This window comes from Eschrichtius robustus, chromosome 7 (genome assembly GCF_028021215.1).
Source record: "Eschrichtius robustus isolate mEscRob2 chromosome 7, mEscRob2.pri, whole genome shotgun sequence".
Taxonomy (NCBI): Eukaryota; Metazoa; Chordata; class Mammalia; order Artiodactyla; family Eschrichtiidae; genus Eschrichtius; species Eschrichtius robustus.
Window position 1 is genome coordinate 82,339,241 of NC_090830.1, and position 17,016 is coordinate 82,356,256.

At 40.4% G+C, this 17,016-nt stretch overlaps 1 protein-coding gene across 1 annotated transcript in view; it reads right to left on the bottom strand.

The window, feature by feature from the left end:
• Positions 1-17,016, bottom strand: part of POLR3A (RNA polymerase III subunit A) — a 52,742-nt gene that overhangs the window by 21,674 nt on the left and 14,052 nt on the right. The window contains exons 11-17 of the mRNA XM_068547966.1: positions 14,886-15,026; positions 13,977-14,046; positions 13,450-13,577; positions 13,106-13,244; positions 11,372-11,536; positions 8,492-8,664; positions 825-936 (exon numbers count right to left, since the gene is read on the bottom strand). Coding sequence (XP_068404067.1) covers positions 825-936; positions 8,492-8,664; positions 11,372-11,536; positions 13,106-13,244; positions 13,450-13,577; positions 13,977-14,046; positions 14,886-15,026 — 928 coding nt within the window. The remainder of the gene's footprint in view (positions 1-824; positions 937-8,491; positions 8,665-11,371; positions 11,537-13,105; positions 13,245-13,449; positions 13,578-13,976; positions 14,047-14,885; positions 15,027-17,016) is intronic.

Here is a 17,016-nt window from a genome sequence, read left to right on the forward strand (position 1 = left end):
TGCTTTTAGGTTCTGGCTAACTATGACATTCAAGTGTTCTTAATTATCATCAAACACATCATTTTAAAAATCCGCAGGTTTTCTTTCTTTTCTTTAAAAAATAACGTCAAGTTTACTCAAAGCACCCTCAAACTCAGAAACCCACACACATGACCAATAAGTTTCTCCAAAGGGGTGAGACTTCTAAAAATGCAAATAATTAAGTCTCTTTCTCTATGTATAATTCAAAAAACTTCAGGCCTGGGCTTCCCTGGTGGCGCAGTGGTTGAGAATCTGCCTGCCAATGCGGGGGACACGGGTTTGAGCCCTGGTCTGGGAAGATCCCACATGCCGCGGAGCGACTAGGCCCGTGAGCCACAATTGCTGAGCCTGCGTGTCTGGAGCCTGTGCTCCACAACAAGAGAGGCCGCGATAGCGAGAGGCCTGCGCACCGCGATGAAGAGTGGCCGCCACTTGCCACAACTAGAGAAAGCCCTCGCACAGAAACGAAGACCCAACACAGCCATAAATAAATAAAATTAAAAAAAAAAAAGAACAAAAAAACAAAACAAAAAAACCAAAACTATAAAAAAAAAACAAACAAAAAACTTCAGGCCCTTATAAACAAAAAGTCTGAAGTTCTTTTTTTTCTGAAGCGCAGCTTGTGGGATTTTAGTTCCCTGACCAGGGATTGAACCTGGGCCCTGGCAGTGAAAGCCTAGAGTCCTAACCACTGGACCACCAGGGAATTGCCAGGCCTGAAGTTCTGACTTGCATTTTCTAGAACACAACCAGCCAGCCCACATGCAGCGCAGTGACAGCAGCGGCCGGAGGGGGGCACTCACCTTTAGAGCCGCACAGAGCCATGGTGAGGGGGCTGTTGCTCTTATCCAGCTCCCGGAGGCAGGCGCTGCCCGCGTGGTCGCGGATCACGGACAGCTCCTTCAGGATCAAAGCCTGGCAGGAGAAAGGGAGATGCGTGGTGGCTCTGTGATTACCAAAGTTCAATGAGACGTTTAAGGAAATGTGAAGAATTTCAGCAAGATGTCAGATTTCAGCAAGACGTCAGCAGATAAAAGGTTTCAGAGCCTTAGAAGACCAAGATAGCCTGTCTCTACAGACTGACATCTTCCACAGGCTGCCATAATTGGTGTGTAAGGAAAAAATGATCAGTAACAAAACCTTGGGAAATTATTTAAATGGCCAATAAATGTGCTTGCTTGGCTTTGTGTACAGTACCCTATACGGCAATATATCCGTATATATGTGACTGTACATACTCATGCATGTGTATACTGTGTGTAAACAAATATAATATCTTATACCTTATAACAAATTATGTAATATGTAGTAAAAGAGAGTTGCTTGTGCTATTTGTAAAATTTGTCTCTCTGCTAAGAACACATTTGAATTACCACCAGTTAAGCATGTTATGGGGTGACTCTATAGGAATATTCTAGTCCATGAGCTCATCCAGATTGTGATCTCTCAACTCACAACTTACAATGCTGAAGCAGTTAGGAGTCATACTTCCCTTAAAAATGAGTGCAGCTGAGGCCTCAAGTAATTTTCTATGTGAGAAACACCCATTTCTCTCTCTCTCTGTTTTTCTTTAAGAGTTAGTGAGATTAAGAATGAGCTAAATGCCATCCACCAGAGGGCAGACAGCAGAAACAAGAAGAACTACAATCCTGCAGCCTGTGGAACAAAAACCACATTCACAGAAAGAGAGACAAAATGAAAAGGCAAAGGACTATGTACCAGATGAAGAACAAGATAAAACCCCAGAAAAACAACTAAATGAAATGGAGATAGGCAACCTTCCAGAAAAAGAATTCAGAATAATGACAGTGAAGATGATCCAGGACCTCGGAAAAAGAATGGAGGCAAAGATCGAGACGATGCAAGAAATGTTTAACAAAGACCTAGAAGAATTAAAGAACAAACAAACAGAGATGAACAATACAATAACTGAAATGAAAACTACACTAGAAGGAATCAATAGCAGAATAACTGAGGCAGAAGAACGAATAAATGAACTGAAAGACAAAATGGTGGAAATAATTGCCAAGGAGCAGAATAAAGACTGAAAAGAAATGAAGACAGCCTAAGAGACCTCTGGGACAACATTAAATGCACCAACATTTGCATTATAGGGGTCCCAGAAGGAGAAGAGAGAAAGAAAGGACCCGAGAAAATATTTGAAGAGATTACAGTTGAAAAATTCCCTACCACGGGAAAGGAAATAGCCACCCAAGTCCAGGAAGCGCAGAGAGTCCCAGGCAGGATAAACCCAAGGAGAAACACACTGAGACACATAGGAATCAAACTGACAAAAATTAAAGACAAAGAAAAATTACTGAAAGCAACAAGGGAAAAATGACAAATATACAAGGGAACTCCTATAAGGTTAACAGCTGATTTCTCAGCAGAAACTCTACAAGCCAGAAGGGACTGGCACAATATATATAAAGTGATGAAAGGGAAGACCCTACAACCAAGACTACTCTAGCTGGCAAGGATCTCATTCAGATTCAACTGAGAAATCAAAAGTTTTACAGACAAGCAAAAGCTAAGAGAATTCAGCACCACCAACCAGCTCTACAACAAATGCTAAAGGAACTTCTCTAAGTGGGAAACACAAGAGAAGAAAAGGACCTACAAAAACAAACCCAGAACAATTAAGAAAACGGTAATAGGAACATACATATTGATAATTACCTTAAATGTGAATGGATTAAATGCTCCCACCAAAAGACATAGGCTCGCTGAATGGACACAAAAACTCGCTGAAAGTAAGGGGATGGAAAAAGAGATTCCATGGAAATGGAAATCAAAAGAAAGCTGGAGTAGCAATACTCATATCAGATAAAATAGACTTTAAAATGAAGAATGTTACAAGAGACAAGGAAGGACACTACATAATTATCAAGGGATCAATCCAAAAAGAAGATATAACAATTATAAATATATATGTACCCAACAGAGGAGCACCTCAATACATAAGGCAACTGCTAACAGCTATAAAAGAGGAAATTGACAGTAACACAATAATTCAGGGGGACTTTTAACAGCTCACTTGCACCAATGGACAGAAAATTAATAAGGAAACACAAGCTTTAAATGATACAAGAGACCAGACAGATTTAATTGATATTTATAGGAAATTCCATCTGAAAACAGCAGATTACACTTTCTTCTCAAGTGCACACAGAACATTCTCCAGGATAGATCACATCTTGGGTCACAAATCAAGCCTCGGCAATTTTAAGAAAATTGAAATCATATCAAGCATCTTTTCTGACCACAACACTATAAGATTAGAAATAAATTACAGGGAAAAACACATAAAAAACACAAACACATGGAGGCTAAACAATACGTTACTAAATGACCAAGAGATCACTGACAAAATCATAGAGGAATTCAAAAAACACCTAGAGACAAATGACAAGGAAAACACGACGACCCAAAACCTATGGGATGCAGCAAAAGCAGTTCTAAGAGGGAAGTTTATAGCAATACAATCCTACCTCAAGAAACAAGAATCTCAAACAATCTAACCTTACACCTAAAGGAACTAGAGAAAGAAGAACAAACAAAACCCAAAGTTAGTAGAAGGAAAGAAATCATAAAGATCGGAGCAGAAATAAATGAAATAGAAACAAAGAAAACAAGAGCAAAGATCAGTAAAACTAAAAGCTGGTTCTTTGAGAAGATAAACAAAATTGATAAACCTTTAGCCAGCCTCATCAAAAAAAAGAGGGAGAGGACTCAAATCAACAAAATTAGAAACGAAAAAGGAGAAGTTACAACAGACACCGCAGAAATACAAAGCATCCTAAGAGACTACTACAAGCAACTCTATGCCAATAAAATGGACAACCTGGAAGAAATGGACAAGTTCTTAGAAAGGTATAACCTTCCAAGACTGAACCAGGAAGAAATAGAAAATATGAACAGACCAATCACAAGTAATGAAATTGAAACTGTGATTAAAAGCCTTCCAACAAACAAAAGTCCAGGACCAGATGGCTTCACAGGTGAATTCTATCAAACATTTAGAGAAGAGCTAACACCCATCCTTCTCAAACTCTTCCAAAAAATTGCAGAGGAAGGAACACTCCCAAACTCATTCTATGAGGCCACCATCACCCTGATACCAAAACCAGACAAAGATACTACAAAAAAAGAAAATTACAGATCAGTATCACTGATGAATATAGATGCAAAAATCCTCAACAAAATACTAGCAAACAGAATCCAACAGCACATTAAAAGGATCATACACCATGATCAAATGGGGTTTATCCCAGGAATGCAAGGATTCTTCAATATATGCAAATCAATCAATGTGATACACCATATTAACAAACTGAAGGATAAAAACCATATGATCATCTCAACAGATGCAGACAAAGCTTTTGACAAAATTCAACACCCATTTATGATAAAAACTCTCCAGGGCACAGAGGGAACCTACCTTAACATAATAAAGGCCATGTGTGACAAACCCACAGCAGACATCATTCTCAATGGTGAAAAACTGAAACCATTTCCTCTAAGATCAGGAACAAGACAAGGATGTCCACTTTCGCCACTATCAGTCAACATAGTTTTGGAAGTCCTAGCCATGGCAATCGGAGTAGAAAAAGAAATAAAAGGAATACAAATTGGAAAAGAAGAAATAAAACTGTCACTGTTTGCAGATGACATGATACTATACATAGAGAATCCTAAAGATGCCACAGGAAAACGGCTAGAGCTAATCAGTGAATTTGGTAAAGTTGCAGGATACAAAATTAATGCACAGAAATCTCTTGCATTCCTATACACTAAGAACAAAAGATCAGAAAGAGAAATTAAGGAAACAATCCCATTCACCATTGCAACAAAAAGAATAAAGTACCTAGGAATAAACCTACTTAAGGAGGTAAAAGACCTGTACTCAGAAAACTATAAGACACTGATGAAAGAAATCAAAGATGACACCAACAGATGGAGAGATATACCATGTTCTTGGATTGGAAGAATCAATATTGTGAAAATGACTATACTACCCAAAGCAATCTACAGATTCAATGCAATCCCTATCAAATTACCAATGGCACTTTTTACAGAACTAGAACAAAAAATCTTAAAATTTGCATGGAGATACAAAAGATCCTGAAGAGCCAAAGCAATCTTGAGGGAAAAAAACGGAGCTGGAGGAATCTGACTCTCTGACCTCAGACTATACTACAAAGTTACAGTAATCAAGACGATATGGTACTGGCACAAAAACAGAAATATAGATCAATGGAACCGGATAGAAAGCCTAGAGATAAACCCACTCACCTATGGTCAACTAATCTATGACAAAGGAGGCAAGGATATACAATGGAGAAAAGATAGTCTCTTCAATAAGTGGTGCTGGGAAAACTGGACAGCTACATGTAAAAGAATGAAATCAGAACACTCCCTAGGACTTATCTGGTGGCGCAGTGGTTAAGAATCCGCCTGCCAATGCAGTGGACACCGGGTTAATCTCTGGTCTGGGAAGATCCCACATGCCGCGGAGCAACTAAGCCTGCGCGCCCACAACTACCGAGCCTGCGCTCTAGAGCCCGCGAGCCACAACTGAGCCCGTGTGCCACAACTACTGAGCCTGTGCTGTAGAGCCTGAAAGCCACAACTACTCTGCCACAACTACTGAAGCCCGTGTGCCTAGAGTCTGTGCTCCGCACAAGAGAAGCCACTGCAATGAGAAGCCCATGCACCGCAACAAAGAGTAGCCACTACTTAATGCAACTCAAGAAAGTGTGCGTGCAGCAACAAAGACCCAATGCAGCCAAAAATAAATAAATAAATTAAAAAAAAAAAGAACACTCCCTAACAGCATACACAAAAATAAACTCAGAATGGATTAAAGACCTAAATGTAGGACCGAACACTATAAAACTCTGAGAGGAACATATAGGAAGAACACTCTATGACATAAATCACAGCAAGATCTTTTTTGACCCACCCCCTAGAGTGATGGAAATAAAAACAAAAACAAACAAAGGGGACCTAATGAAACTTAAAAGCTTCTGCACAGCAAAGGAAACTATAAGCAAGACGAAAAGAAAACCCTCAGAATGGGAGAAAACATTTGCAAACAAAGCAGCTGACAAAGGATTAATCTCCAAAATATATAAGCAGCTCATGCAGCTCAATATTAAAAAAACAAACAACCCAATCAAAAAATGGGCAGAAGACCTAAATAGACATTTCTCCAAAGAAGACATACAGATGGTCAAGAGGCACATGAAAAGCTGCTCAACATCACTAATTATTAGAGAAATGCAAATCAAAACTACAATGAGGTATCACCTCACACTGGTCAGAATGGCTATCATCAAAAAATCTACAAACAGCAAATGCTGGAGAGGGTGTGGAGAAAAGGCAACCCTCTCGCACTGTTGGTGGGAATGTAGATTGATACAGCCCCTATGAAGAACAGTATGGAGGTTCCTTAAAAAACTAAAAATAGAATTTCCATATGACCCAGCAATCCCACTACTGGGCATATACCCAGAGAAAACCATAATTCAAAAAGACACATGCACCCCAATGTTCCTTGCAGCACTACTTAGCCAGGTCATGGAAGCAACCTAAATGTCCACTGAGAGACGAATGGATAAAGAAGATATGGTACATATATACAATGGAATATTACTCATCCATAAAAAGCAAAGAAATTGGGTCATTTGTAGAGACGTGGATGGACCTAGAGACTGTCGTACAGAGTGAAGTAAGTCAGAAAGAGAAAAACACATATCGTATGCTAACACATATATATGGAATCTAAAAAAAAGAAAAAAAAGGTCATGAAGGACCTAGGGGCAGGACAGGAATAAAGATGCAGACCTACTCGAGAATGGACTTGAGGACACAGGGAGGGGGAAGGGTAAGCTGGGACAAAGTGAGAGAGTGGCATGTATATATATACACACTACCAAAGGTAAAACTGATAGCTAGTGGAAAGCAGCTGCATAGCACAGGGAGGTCAGCTTGGGGCTTTGTGACCACCTACAGGGGTGGGATAGGGAGGGTGGGAGAGAGATGCAAGAGGGAGGAGATATGGGGATATATGTATACATATAGCTGATTCACTTTGTTATAAAGCAGAAACTAACACACCATTGTAAAGCAATAATACTCTAATAAAGACGTTAAGAAAAAAAAGATGTGGTACATATATACAATGGAATATTACTCAGCCATAAAAAAGGAACGAAATTGGGTCATTTGCAGAGACATGGATGGACCCAGAGACTGTAATACAGTGTGAAGTAAGTCAGAAAGAGAAAAATATCATATGTTAACGCATATATGTGGAATCTAGAAAAATGGTACAGATGAATCAGTTTGCAAGACAGAAATAGAGACACAGATGTAGAGAACAAACGTATGGACACCAAGGGAGGAAAGCAGTGTGGGGAGCGGTGGAGGTGGGATGAATTGTGAGATTGGGATTGACATGTATACACTAATTTGTATAAAACAGATAACTAATAAAATGAATTTAAAAGAAAAAAAAAGAATAAGCTAAATGTATGTATAAAATAGATAACTAATAGGGATCTACTGTATAGCACAGGGAACTACTCAATACTCTGTAGTGGCCTATATGAGAGAATAATCTAAAGAAAAGTGGAGATATATATATATATATACACACACATATATATATGTATAACTGATTCACTTTGCTGTACACCTGAAACTGACACAACATTGTAAATCAACTATACTCTAATAAAAATTTTTTAAAAAACTAAAAAGAATGAGTTAACTGTGAACACCTCACACAACGCTGCTTTCTGTCTGCTTTAAAAAGTTCATTTCATCAGAAAATTTCTTACTGTTCAAAAAACCTTTCTTCTCTGCTTAGGTGAGTTAAAGCTCTGAGCCCCAGGCTACTGGGGAGGCAGAAGGGAGCCAGGCAAAACCCTGGTGCAGGCGGACTGCTGAGCCAGGCTGCTTCAGAGAATATGCAGGACTCTCAGGCAACTCTGACTCTGCCATGTGCTGGCCCAGTTCTCAGCTAACCTAGCTCCACATGTGAGAGGGCAGCAGATTGGTATGTGACTCTCAGACAGGAATTAGCCACGTCTCTTTCAAAGACCATCCATTCAGACAGCTGTGGTGTCAGTCTCTAGTCACAGGATGCTGGAAGTAGGAAGGGCAGAAGCACTGAAGTACCAGGTACAGAAGGGGCCCAAGCATGATGCTGGAACAAGAGCAGCCCCATGTGGCCAAATGAACAGATGGCCATGTTTTCACCACCTAGAACAGGAAAGCTGGAAGAGATGTAACAGATCTAACGGGAGGCCCTCCCCGCTTTAGAACACACACAAGCTGCACAGCACAGAGACAGGCTAAAGCCACTGCCTTTCCTTCCCACTCACCTCTGCTCCTTCTCTTCAGGGCCTACAGCGCCACCCAGTGATGAAGTGGCTAAACTGACCCGAAGAGCCAGACTCACCTCCAGGGTCTCCTCAGCAGTGCAGCCAGGCTGCTGCTGCAGCTTGCCTGTGTTCAGGGCTTCAATGTACTCATCACATTTTTTGTAGCCAGCATTCAGCAACTCATACTTGGCCTTCAGCAGTCCTTGGCCAGGTGTGACGTCACCAATCCCAATTGAGAATCCACGGTTAGCTGCAGAATAGTTGCCCGGGAGAGCAGGAAGAGAGAGCCACGGATGTTAGTCAACCTGCTGCACAGAAACAAGTTTATACCTTCAGAGAACTTGTTACAACCCAATTAAACAAAATGTTCCTGTATCAGTCTCTAGGTAGTTATGCAAAAATGACTAAGACTCACTAACTCCTCTGAGACCTCACAACCCACAGTGATGTCCCAACTAACTACACTATAAAGCAGACAGCCACTAAATAGTAAGGAGCGCCTGAGAAAGCCAGCTATGGAAAGTGGGCCACCTGACTGCTGGTTCCCAGCGTCGCAGAGACCTCTCTGCCCGATTCTCTTTTTCAGAAATTATTATTCCGAAATACAGAGACTAAGAAACAAATGTAAACTGCACCGTTGATGGAACTATACAGTAATCCTAACCCTAATATCTGCCTACGAGAGGCTACTGGCTTAGTAGGGTGGGGAAGGGGATGCCTAAAAGTGGCTGCAGAAAGGAGGGCCACGAGTCTGGAAAGTCTCAGAAACAAAATCCTCAGGTTCTGTGGGAGGTAATGTAGGTGCTGGAAACGGGGAAACCCGGTGGAAAGTTTGGACAGGCATACCTTGTTTTATTGTGCTTCACAGATATAGTGGTTTTTAAAAAATTGAAGGTTTGTGGCAACCTTGTGTTGAACAAGTCTAAAAGCACAATTTTTCCAACAGCATCTGCTTACTTTGTGTCTCTGTGTCAAATTTTGGTAATGTTCATAATATTTCAAACGTTTTCATTATTATTATATTTTTTATGGTGATCTGTACTGTGACTACTATGACTCACTGAAGGCTCAAATGATTAGCATTTTTTAGCAATAAAGTATTTTTAATTAAGGTATGTACATTGTTTTTTAAGACACAAGACTATTGCATACTTAACAGACTACAGTATAGTGTAAACAACTTTTGTAACCACTGGGAAACCAAACAGTTCATGTGACTTGCTTGATCGTGGTATTTGCTTTATCGTGGTGGTCTGGAACTGAACCTGCAATGTCTCTGAGGTCTGCCTACAAGAAACAGGCCCCAGATCCTTACCCCTGTGGGAGACAGAGTGATAGAGAAGATGAATTTGGGGATCAAGAATAGGAAGCCTTAAAAAAAAAAAAAAAAAAAATTAAAAGAAGGAAAGGAAAAGAAAAGAACTACCAGCAAGGGACTTCCCTGGTGGCACAGTGGTTAAGAATCCGCCTGCCAATGCAGGGGACACAGGTTCAAGCCCTGGTCCGGGAAGATCGCACATGCTGTGGAGGAACTAAGCCTGTGTGCCACAACTACTGAGCCTGTGCTCTACAGCCTGTGAGCCACAACTACTGAGCCCCCGTGCTACAACTACTGAAGCCCATGAGCCTAGAGCCTGTGCTCCACTACAAGAGAAGCCACTGCAATGAGAGGCCCGTGCACTGCAACGAAGAGTAGCCCCTGCTCGCCACAACTAGAGAAAGTCCATGTGCAGCAATGAAGACCCAATGTAGCCAAAAAAAAAAAAAAAAAAAAGAACTACTGGCAAAAAAGAACAATGGTTGGAAATTAAATATATGATAGTGAAAAAACTTTTAAAAATCAATGAAGTTGTTAAAAGAAAACTGAATCCAGAAACAAAGAAATGGACAACAGGGAAAATCAGAGAATCAATCCAAAAACTCTACTAGACAATGAACAGAAATTCAAAAAAGAAAGAACAGAGAAAGTAAAAGGGAGAAAATGATCAGAAAAAGTGCAAGAAAATAACCAGAACTGAAGGACACATGTTGCAGATTAAGAGAGCTTATACAGTGCTCAGCGCAATGAGTGACAACAGACCCATCGCAAGGTTGTGTCACTGTGAACTTTCAGAATGCCAGAAACAAAGAGGAGTCTCAAAGCTTCCAGAATAAAAAGACAATTCAGGATAAACAACAAGGTCGTAATGTGTCTAGCACAGGGAACTATATTTAATATCCTGTGATAAATCATAATGAAAAAGAATGTTAAAAAAACAGATGTATGTGTAGAACTGAGTCACTGTGCTGTACAGCAGAGACTGGCACAATGTTTTAAGTCCACTATTGCTTCAAATAAAAAAAAAAAAGACAATTCAAATACAAAAATTTGGGAATAAGAACGGAAATACACTTTACAGCAACCGTTAAAGCTAGAACAGAGTAGAGTAATCCCTTCAAAATTCTCAGGGAAAATAATCTTCAGTCTAGAATTCTACACCCAGCCAAAGAGTCAAGTATAAGAGTAGACTAAAGATGTTTTTGGGCATGCAAAAAATCTCCTGGCCTATGGTATGTTCAAAGCATGAGCAAGCAAAGGTAACAGAATAGTGCAAGGATGGTAGACAAATACTGAGTAACACGGTAGGGCTGAACTGTGGAAGACCCAGAGGGTGACAGTCTTGCACAGGTACCTTGGAAGCAGCCCATGAAGGACCCTTTATGTAACAACCCTACCTGATGGGCATTAGGGAGCTACTGTAGCTTTTGAGAAGAGAACTGAAAAGCAAATTCAAATCTGCAGCCAAACTAGTCAGTATCAAGTTAATTTCATTAAGGAAAGCATAAATAGTTTAGCCTGGAATAAATATCCTTTTCTTTGTGTGTGTGTATGTGTGTGGGGCAGGGGGATGAAACAGTAAAAGAAACCCCTGAAACACCAATAACTAGCAATAAAACGAGGATGCTGAGATACTCACACAGGTAGACGGGGGCCAGCCTGGCGAGCCGTGACATTGCATCGGCAGCTTCGTTCTGCCCCCAGTCTCGCAGCAAAATGTAAAAAATATTGTTCTTGGATCCTGATCCCAGCGTTCCTTTGTCCATGCTGCCAGTCATCAGCTCGCTGTTCTGGATAGTGACGTCTGGAAGGAAACAATGATTATGGACTTACACAATTATTTATTACTTTGCCTCATTCCAAAATGAATTTGAGGCAGTTGAGAAAATTTGTTCTCATATTAAAAGTTAAAGCAGAACAAATAGACATGCTCTTAAAAATTTTTTTTTTTTGAGGGGGAAGAAAAGAGAAATCTAGGAACTTTTGAAGAGCATGAAAGGTCTAGTTAGTTACCCTATAGCCCTAACTCTGAAAGGTACTAGTTGACACTCATTGTCCTTATCTGTGAACTGTGGATGACAGTATCAAGCTCTTGCCATCTTGATGTCATGGGGGTGTTTTGAGCATCAATTCAATCATGTACAACGAAGTGTTGTTTATAAAGCACTTTGTTATTTACCTAAGACACTGAAGACTAACAGTGGCACCATCATGAAAAGCCTAAACAACAAAATGAAATTTGTATCTAGAAACAAACAAAACACAATCTAAAACAAGAAGCCAAAATACGTTAAAGACCAGAGAGTATATTTTCAAAAGAACGGATATAAACCTGGGGAAAAATATCAGTGCTCTTCAAAACATTTATTCTTCATCATGAGACAGCAGAAAACCCTTGACCTTCAGAGAGACTCTGCGGTTCAGTTCTTTAGTACAGAGCCCTGCAGATCCACTTCTCGTCACTAGGCCTTGCTAGCAAAGCCCATTCTAAATCAGTGCTACTCAAAGCAGCCTGCTGGAGAACTGCCTGTTAGCAGCCTGGGACCCAGAAAGTAAATGCTGCCTGAACGGCATTGGTGTGTGGACCACACTTTGGGCTGAATCAGTCTAGGGGACTCAGATGGCTCGCATTTAAATGCTCTCACTGTGAGAGTAGCATTGACATATATACACTACCGAATGTAAAATGGATAGCTAGTGGGAAGATGTTGCACAGCACAGGGAGATCAGCTCGGTGCTTTGTGAGGACCTAGAGAGGTGGGATAGGGAGGGTGGGAGGGAGGCTCAAGAGGGAGGAGCTATGGGGATATATGTATACATTCAGCTGATTCACTTTGTTGTACAGTAGAAACTAACACACTGTAAAGCAATTATACTCCAATAAAGATATTAAAAAATAAATAAGTAAATAAATAAATAAATCCTCACTGTTACACCTGATCTTCATGTTATCAAACCATCCATTGACCAGGTGAGGCAGCTTAAAACAATTAGCCTCTTCAGTTATACTTTTTAGTCACACTTTTAGACAATGAACATGTTTTTGGACATAAAATAGTAAATTAAATGCCTTAAATAACAAGACCTTTGTACGGCCAAAAAAAACAACAAAAAAAGGAAGAAAAAAGAATTTGCATTAATTGGTAGAAACGAGTCTCACCTGAGACAAAACACGAGCCGAACATTCTAATCATTGGGTTGGTCATGTGTCTACAAGATCTCTACCTTTTAGAGAAACACCACCTGCATCTCCCTGAAGAACAAACTTCCTGCCTAAGGCTACAGAGAAACTTGGGATTTGCTGGCTAAGCGAAGGTAACTGTTGGTCGCTTGCTTTCCTGACCCCCGGCCCCACCCCATTGCTTTAACTCACAGGAGTCATTGACACAGAGGTCTTCTCCTTTGCCACAGTACTGCTTGCCCTTGGTTCGGAGGTTGGCCCTCACTGGGTTGTCATCGCTGGGTCTGAGGATGACGCTGAAGATCTGCTTTCCCGTCCACAGGGTGACAGGCTGAAGGAGGAAAGAAGCCAGAGCACTGGAGGGCTGAGCCTGGTCTCAACCACCCTTCATGCAAGTGAGGCAAGATGGTACAGTGGTCACACACCAACCGGGCAGCAGCGTGCGTACACTAAGGCCACTGGTGTGTCCATACAGTCACACACACACACACACACACACACACCTGTGTGCGTACACACACAGCTCCTGCACAAACCTTTAATATTGTAGGGGGTGGGAGGTGAACTTTAATTTTCTCATCCTTGCCCACCAATATTGAAGCAATGATCTGGCAAGCCTTGGCTCGGTCAAAGAAAGTGTCCTTAAGAGTGAGGAGATAGGCACCTGAGGAAAGAAAAGGAACGAAATTGTGAGAAAAATCACAAGGTTTCAATTTTAAAATAAACGTGGACTATTACTAAAAGAGTGAGGTAAAAGTAAAACACAGCTGCTTCTTGGCTTTCTCCTCCAACTAGAATCCAGCCTCCACAGGGAAAGCGACTTTGTTTTACTCGCCGCCATAGCCCCAGCACTTAGAAAATAAAAATGTCTCGTGTATGGCAGGAGTTCACTAAATAACCAACCAATGCAAAATATCTCAAGTAGGTTCACAATTACACTTAGTAACCAAACAACAGAATTAAACACAGGCAATTAAACAGCTTTTCAAGTGGACACATGAACACGGTGAATGAGAATCCCTGTGTTCCAAAGTCTCCTTTCAAGTGATTTCCACAAACCCACCTGTCAGAAAATCCTGAATAGCAGCAATTAGTGGTTCTCCATTCCTTGGGGTTACAAGATTTGCTTTAGTCTGAAGGAAAAAGGAACACAGTAAGTTAGCCATCCTTGGATGCATGATGCAGCCCCAAAGACCTGCACCACAAAGACTCTGAATTGTTATGAATAAATGAAGAGTAGCAGGAAGATGAGGCTGAGAACTGGAAGCTAGGGTCCTTAACTGCAGCTTTGTCACTAACTTCCATCCCTTAATCTGTCAAGGGGAGAGAAAAATTACCAGCGAGACTGACCTCAGAGGTTCCTGCACTCAAATACTGCATGAAGTCGTTTTGAGTTTCTATGAAGAACACTTTGGGTATAAGATGTTATTGTAATTAACAAATGCTCTCCTCCAAAGAAAATTTACTTCTGTGAATGAATGATGAGTAGCACTGTGTTATCTCTGAAGTCAGTCCATTCCACACTCTCTACAATGATGGCAGAATTGTCGAATTTCTCTTGCATCACACATTAAGTTTGAACAACAGGATTTTAATTAAAATGTAATGAGTGCCTACAGTGGCAAAAATGGGTGCTACTTGTTCAGTGCATTATTAACCAATTCAAAGAAGGTTCTGTGCATCAAAGTGCATTTGCTCAAATCTTTTAACTGAGGTGTAATTGACCATGATAGCCAACAGTCAAGTTTCTGCTATACCCTTGTCTTACCCTTTCATAACTGGCGCTCAAGTATATCTACTCTCCTAGGAACCCACATTACAGGTCGGAAGACACCCACTCCGCTCAACTCCCCACCTATCAGAGAAACTAACTCCCTTACATACTGCAGGGTGTTTGCAAACAGGACAGGCTCCCCTTTCCCTCCTTTTAAGGTGCTTTTCCTTAGAAGCTGGGCTCCACCACCCTACATACCCCCATGAGAACAAGGGCTTCTGCTTTAGCTTCTTCTGTTTGAGGAAGATGAAGGTTCATTTCATCACCATCAAAATCCGCATTGTAGGGTGTACAGACACACTCATTAAATCTGAAGGTGCGGTGGGGTTTGACCCTGGCCTGTGGAATACAAAACAAAACAAACCAGGAGAAGGACTTAAGTCATTTATCTAAAACCTTCTTGGTGCCCATATGTTTGTTCTCTACATCTGTGTCTCTATTTCTGCCTTGCAAACCGGTTCATCTGTACCATTTTTCTAGGTTCCACATATACGCGTTAATATACGATATTTGTTTTTCTCTTTCTGACTTATGGACACTGTATGGACACCAAGGGGGGAAAGCTGGGGGGTGGGTGGTGGTGGTGTGATGAATTGGGAGATTGGGATTGACAGGTATACACTAATACGTATAAAATGGATAACTAATAAGAACCTGCTGTATAAAAAAATAAATAAAATTCAAATAAAATAAAAAAATAAAAATAAAAGCTTCCTAGTTTCAACATAAAAAAAATGGCTTACTGGAGAACTGGACACTTTACATTAAGGAAGTAAATTTCTAGTATGTTCTGGCCAGTAACATGTCACTTGTGGTCTCATTCAAGTAGCTTTATTAGGCCAAAACAACACAATGAATTTGCTTTAATACTATGAGGCAAACGTCAACAAAGAAGCCATGAGAAAGGGGTCCCCACTGGCCAATGATGTCACAATTTGCTATTAAAAGGTTACTGGCAGAAATTGAACAAAACACACTGACTAAATAAAAACTCATGATGACACTGAAAAAAGGGAAAGCCAAAACAAACAAAAACCCCAAACCAACCTAGTTGGAAGAAACTGAGCACCAAAGTTTTATGCCCTAAACTGACAAAAAAGGAAAAAGAATTAGACGCTTATTCTTCCTTTCTTTTATGAATTCTATTTTTTGGGTAAGTAAATAGCCCTAATTAACAGGGGAAAATTATTAATTACAAGAGTGGTAGGTATTAAATGTGAAAGGAATGTTAAATTAGAAAATCACCATTTTGTGACCCCAATGAAATAATGTAGGCAATGATCATAAATGGAAGAGATCATTAGAGAAAAGGCTAATAAGGCACCAGGCTGAAGCATCTGAATCCCTAACCTTCTCAGCATAACTAAAGTGGGCCAGCCAGACAACGTGTGCCTCCTGAAATATGGCAAGAGGAAGTAGCCGGCACCACCTATGAGTTATTTTGGCCAAAAAGTTGAACCTGAATCTGATCATCCTTCGAGAGCTAATTTCCAGTTTACAGGAATAAAATGAAGCATGAAGGAACCCTTACACCACACACAAGCAGACAAACAGAGAACATGCGACATTCTTCAGGACAAATGACCTGGTTTTTTTCAACAATGACACTGAAATTAAAAGAAGGAGGTGGGACATTACCAGATCATTAAAGGCTTCAGACATGTATCAACTAAACGTAATGTGTAGACTTTGCATCTTGATTTGAACAAACTAGTTGCAAAAAGATTTTGAGACACTTGGGGAAATCTGACTACGGACAGGGTACTAGACAATACCAAGGAACGACTTCATTTTGTGAGGTGTGACACTGGCACTGTAATTACGTGTGTCTTGCAGAAGTAAACTGAATACACATGGAAAAAAGACATGGCATCTGGGTTCACAAAGAAAAAAGAGAGAGAAAACTAGTGTGGCGAAATCTTGAAAATTACTGACTATAGAGGATGAGACTGTGAGTTCATCATAGTACTCTTTCTATTTTTGTATATATTTGAAAATTTTCAAACAAAAATATTTCTATGTTAAAATGCCCCAAAGCCAAGCAAAAGTGTCCAGAAAGGGAAGGCTTCTGTTTGCCTCCTAGATCTCCATAATCATAATTCCATAATCATAAACTGCATCTTTGGTATTTCCACCACTGAGCAAAAAGACTGATGTAATGTTTTCACAAACTACTAAAAAAAGGAATCTAGAAAAACACTACCTTAGGAGCCTGTTTAAACACTGTTTGCAAATGTTCAGGGATTTAATGGCTTTGCAGACGGGAGAATTTATGAATATTTAACAAATTAAAGTTGCATCTTGTTTCCATTTTAAATCTCCAAAAAAG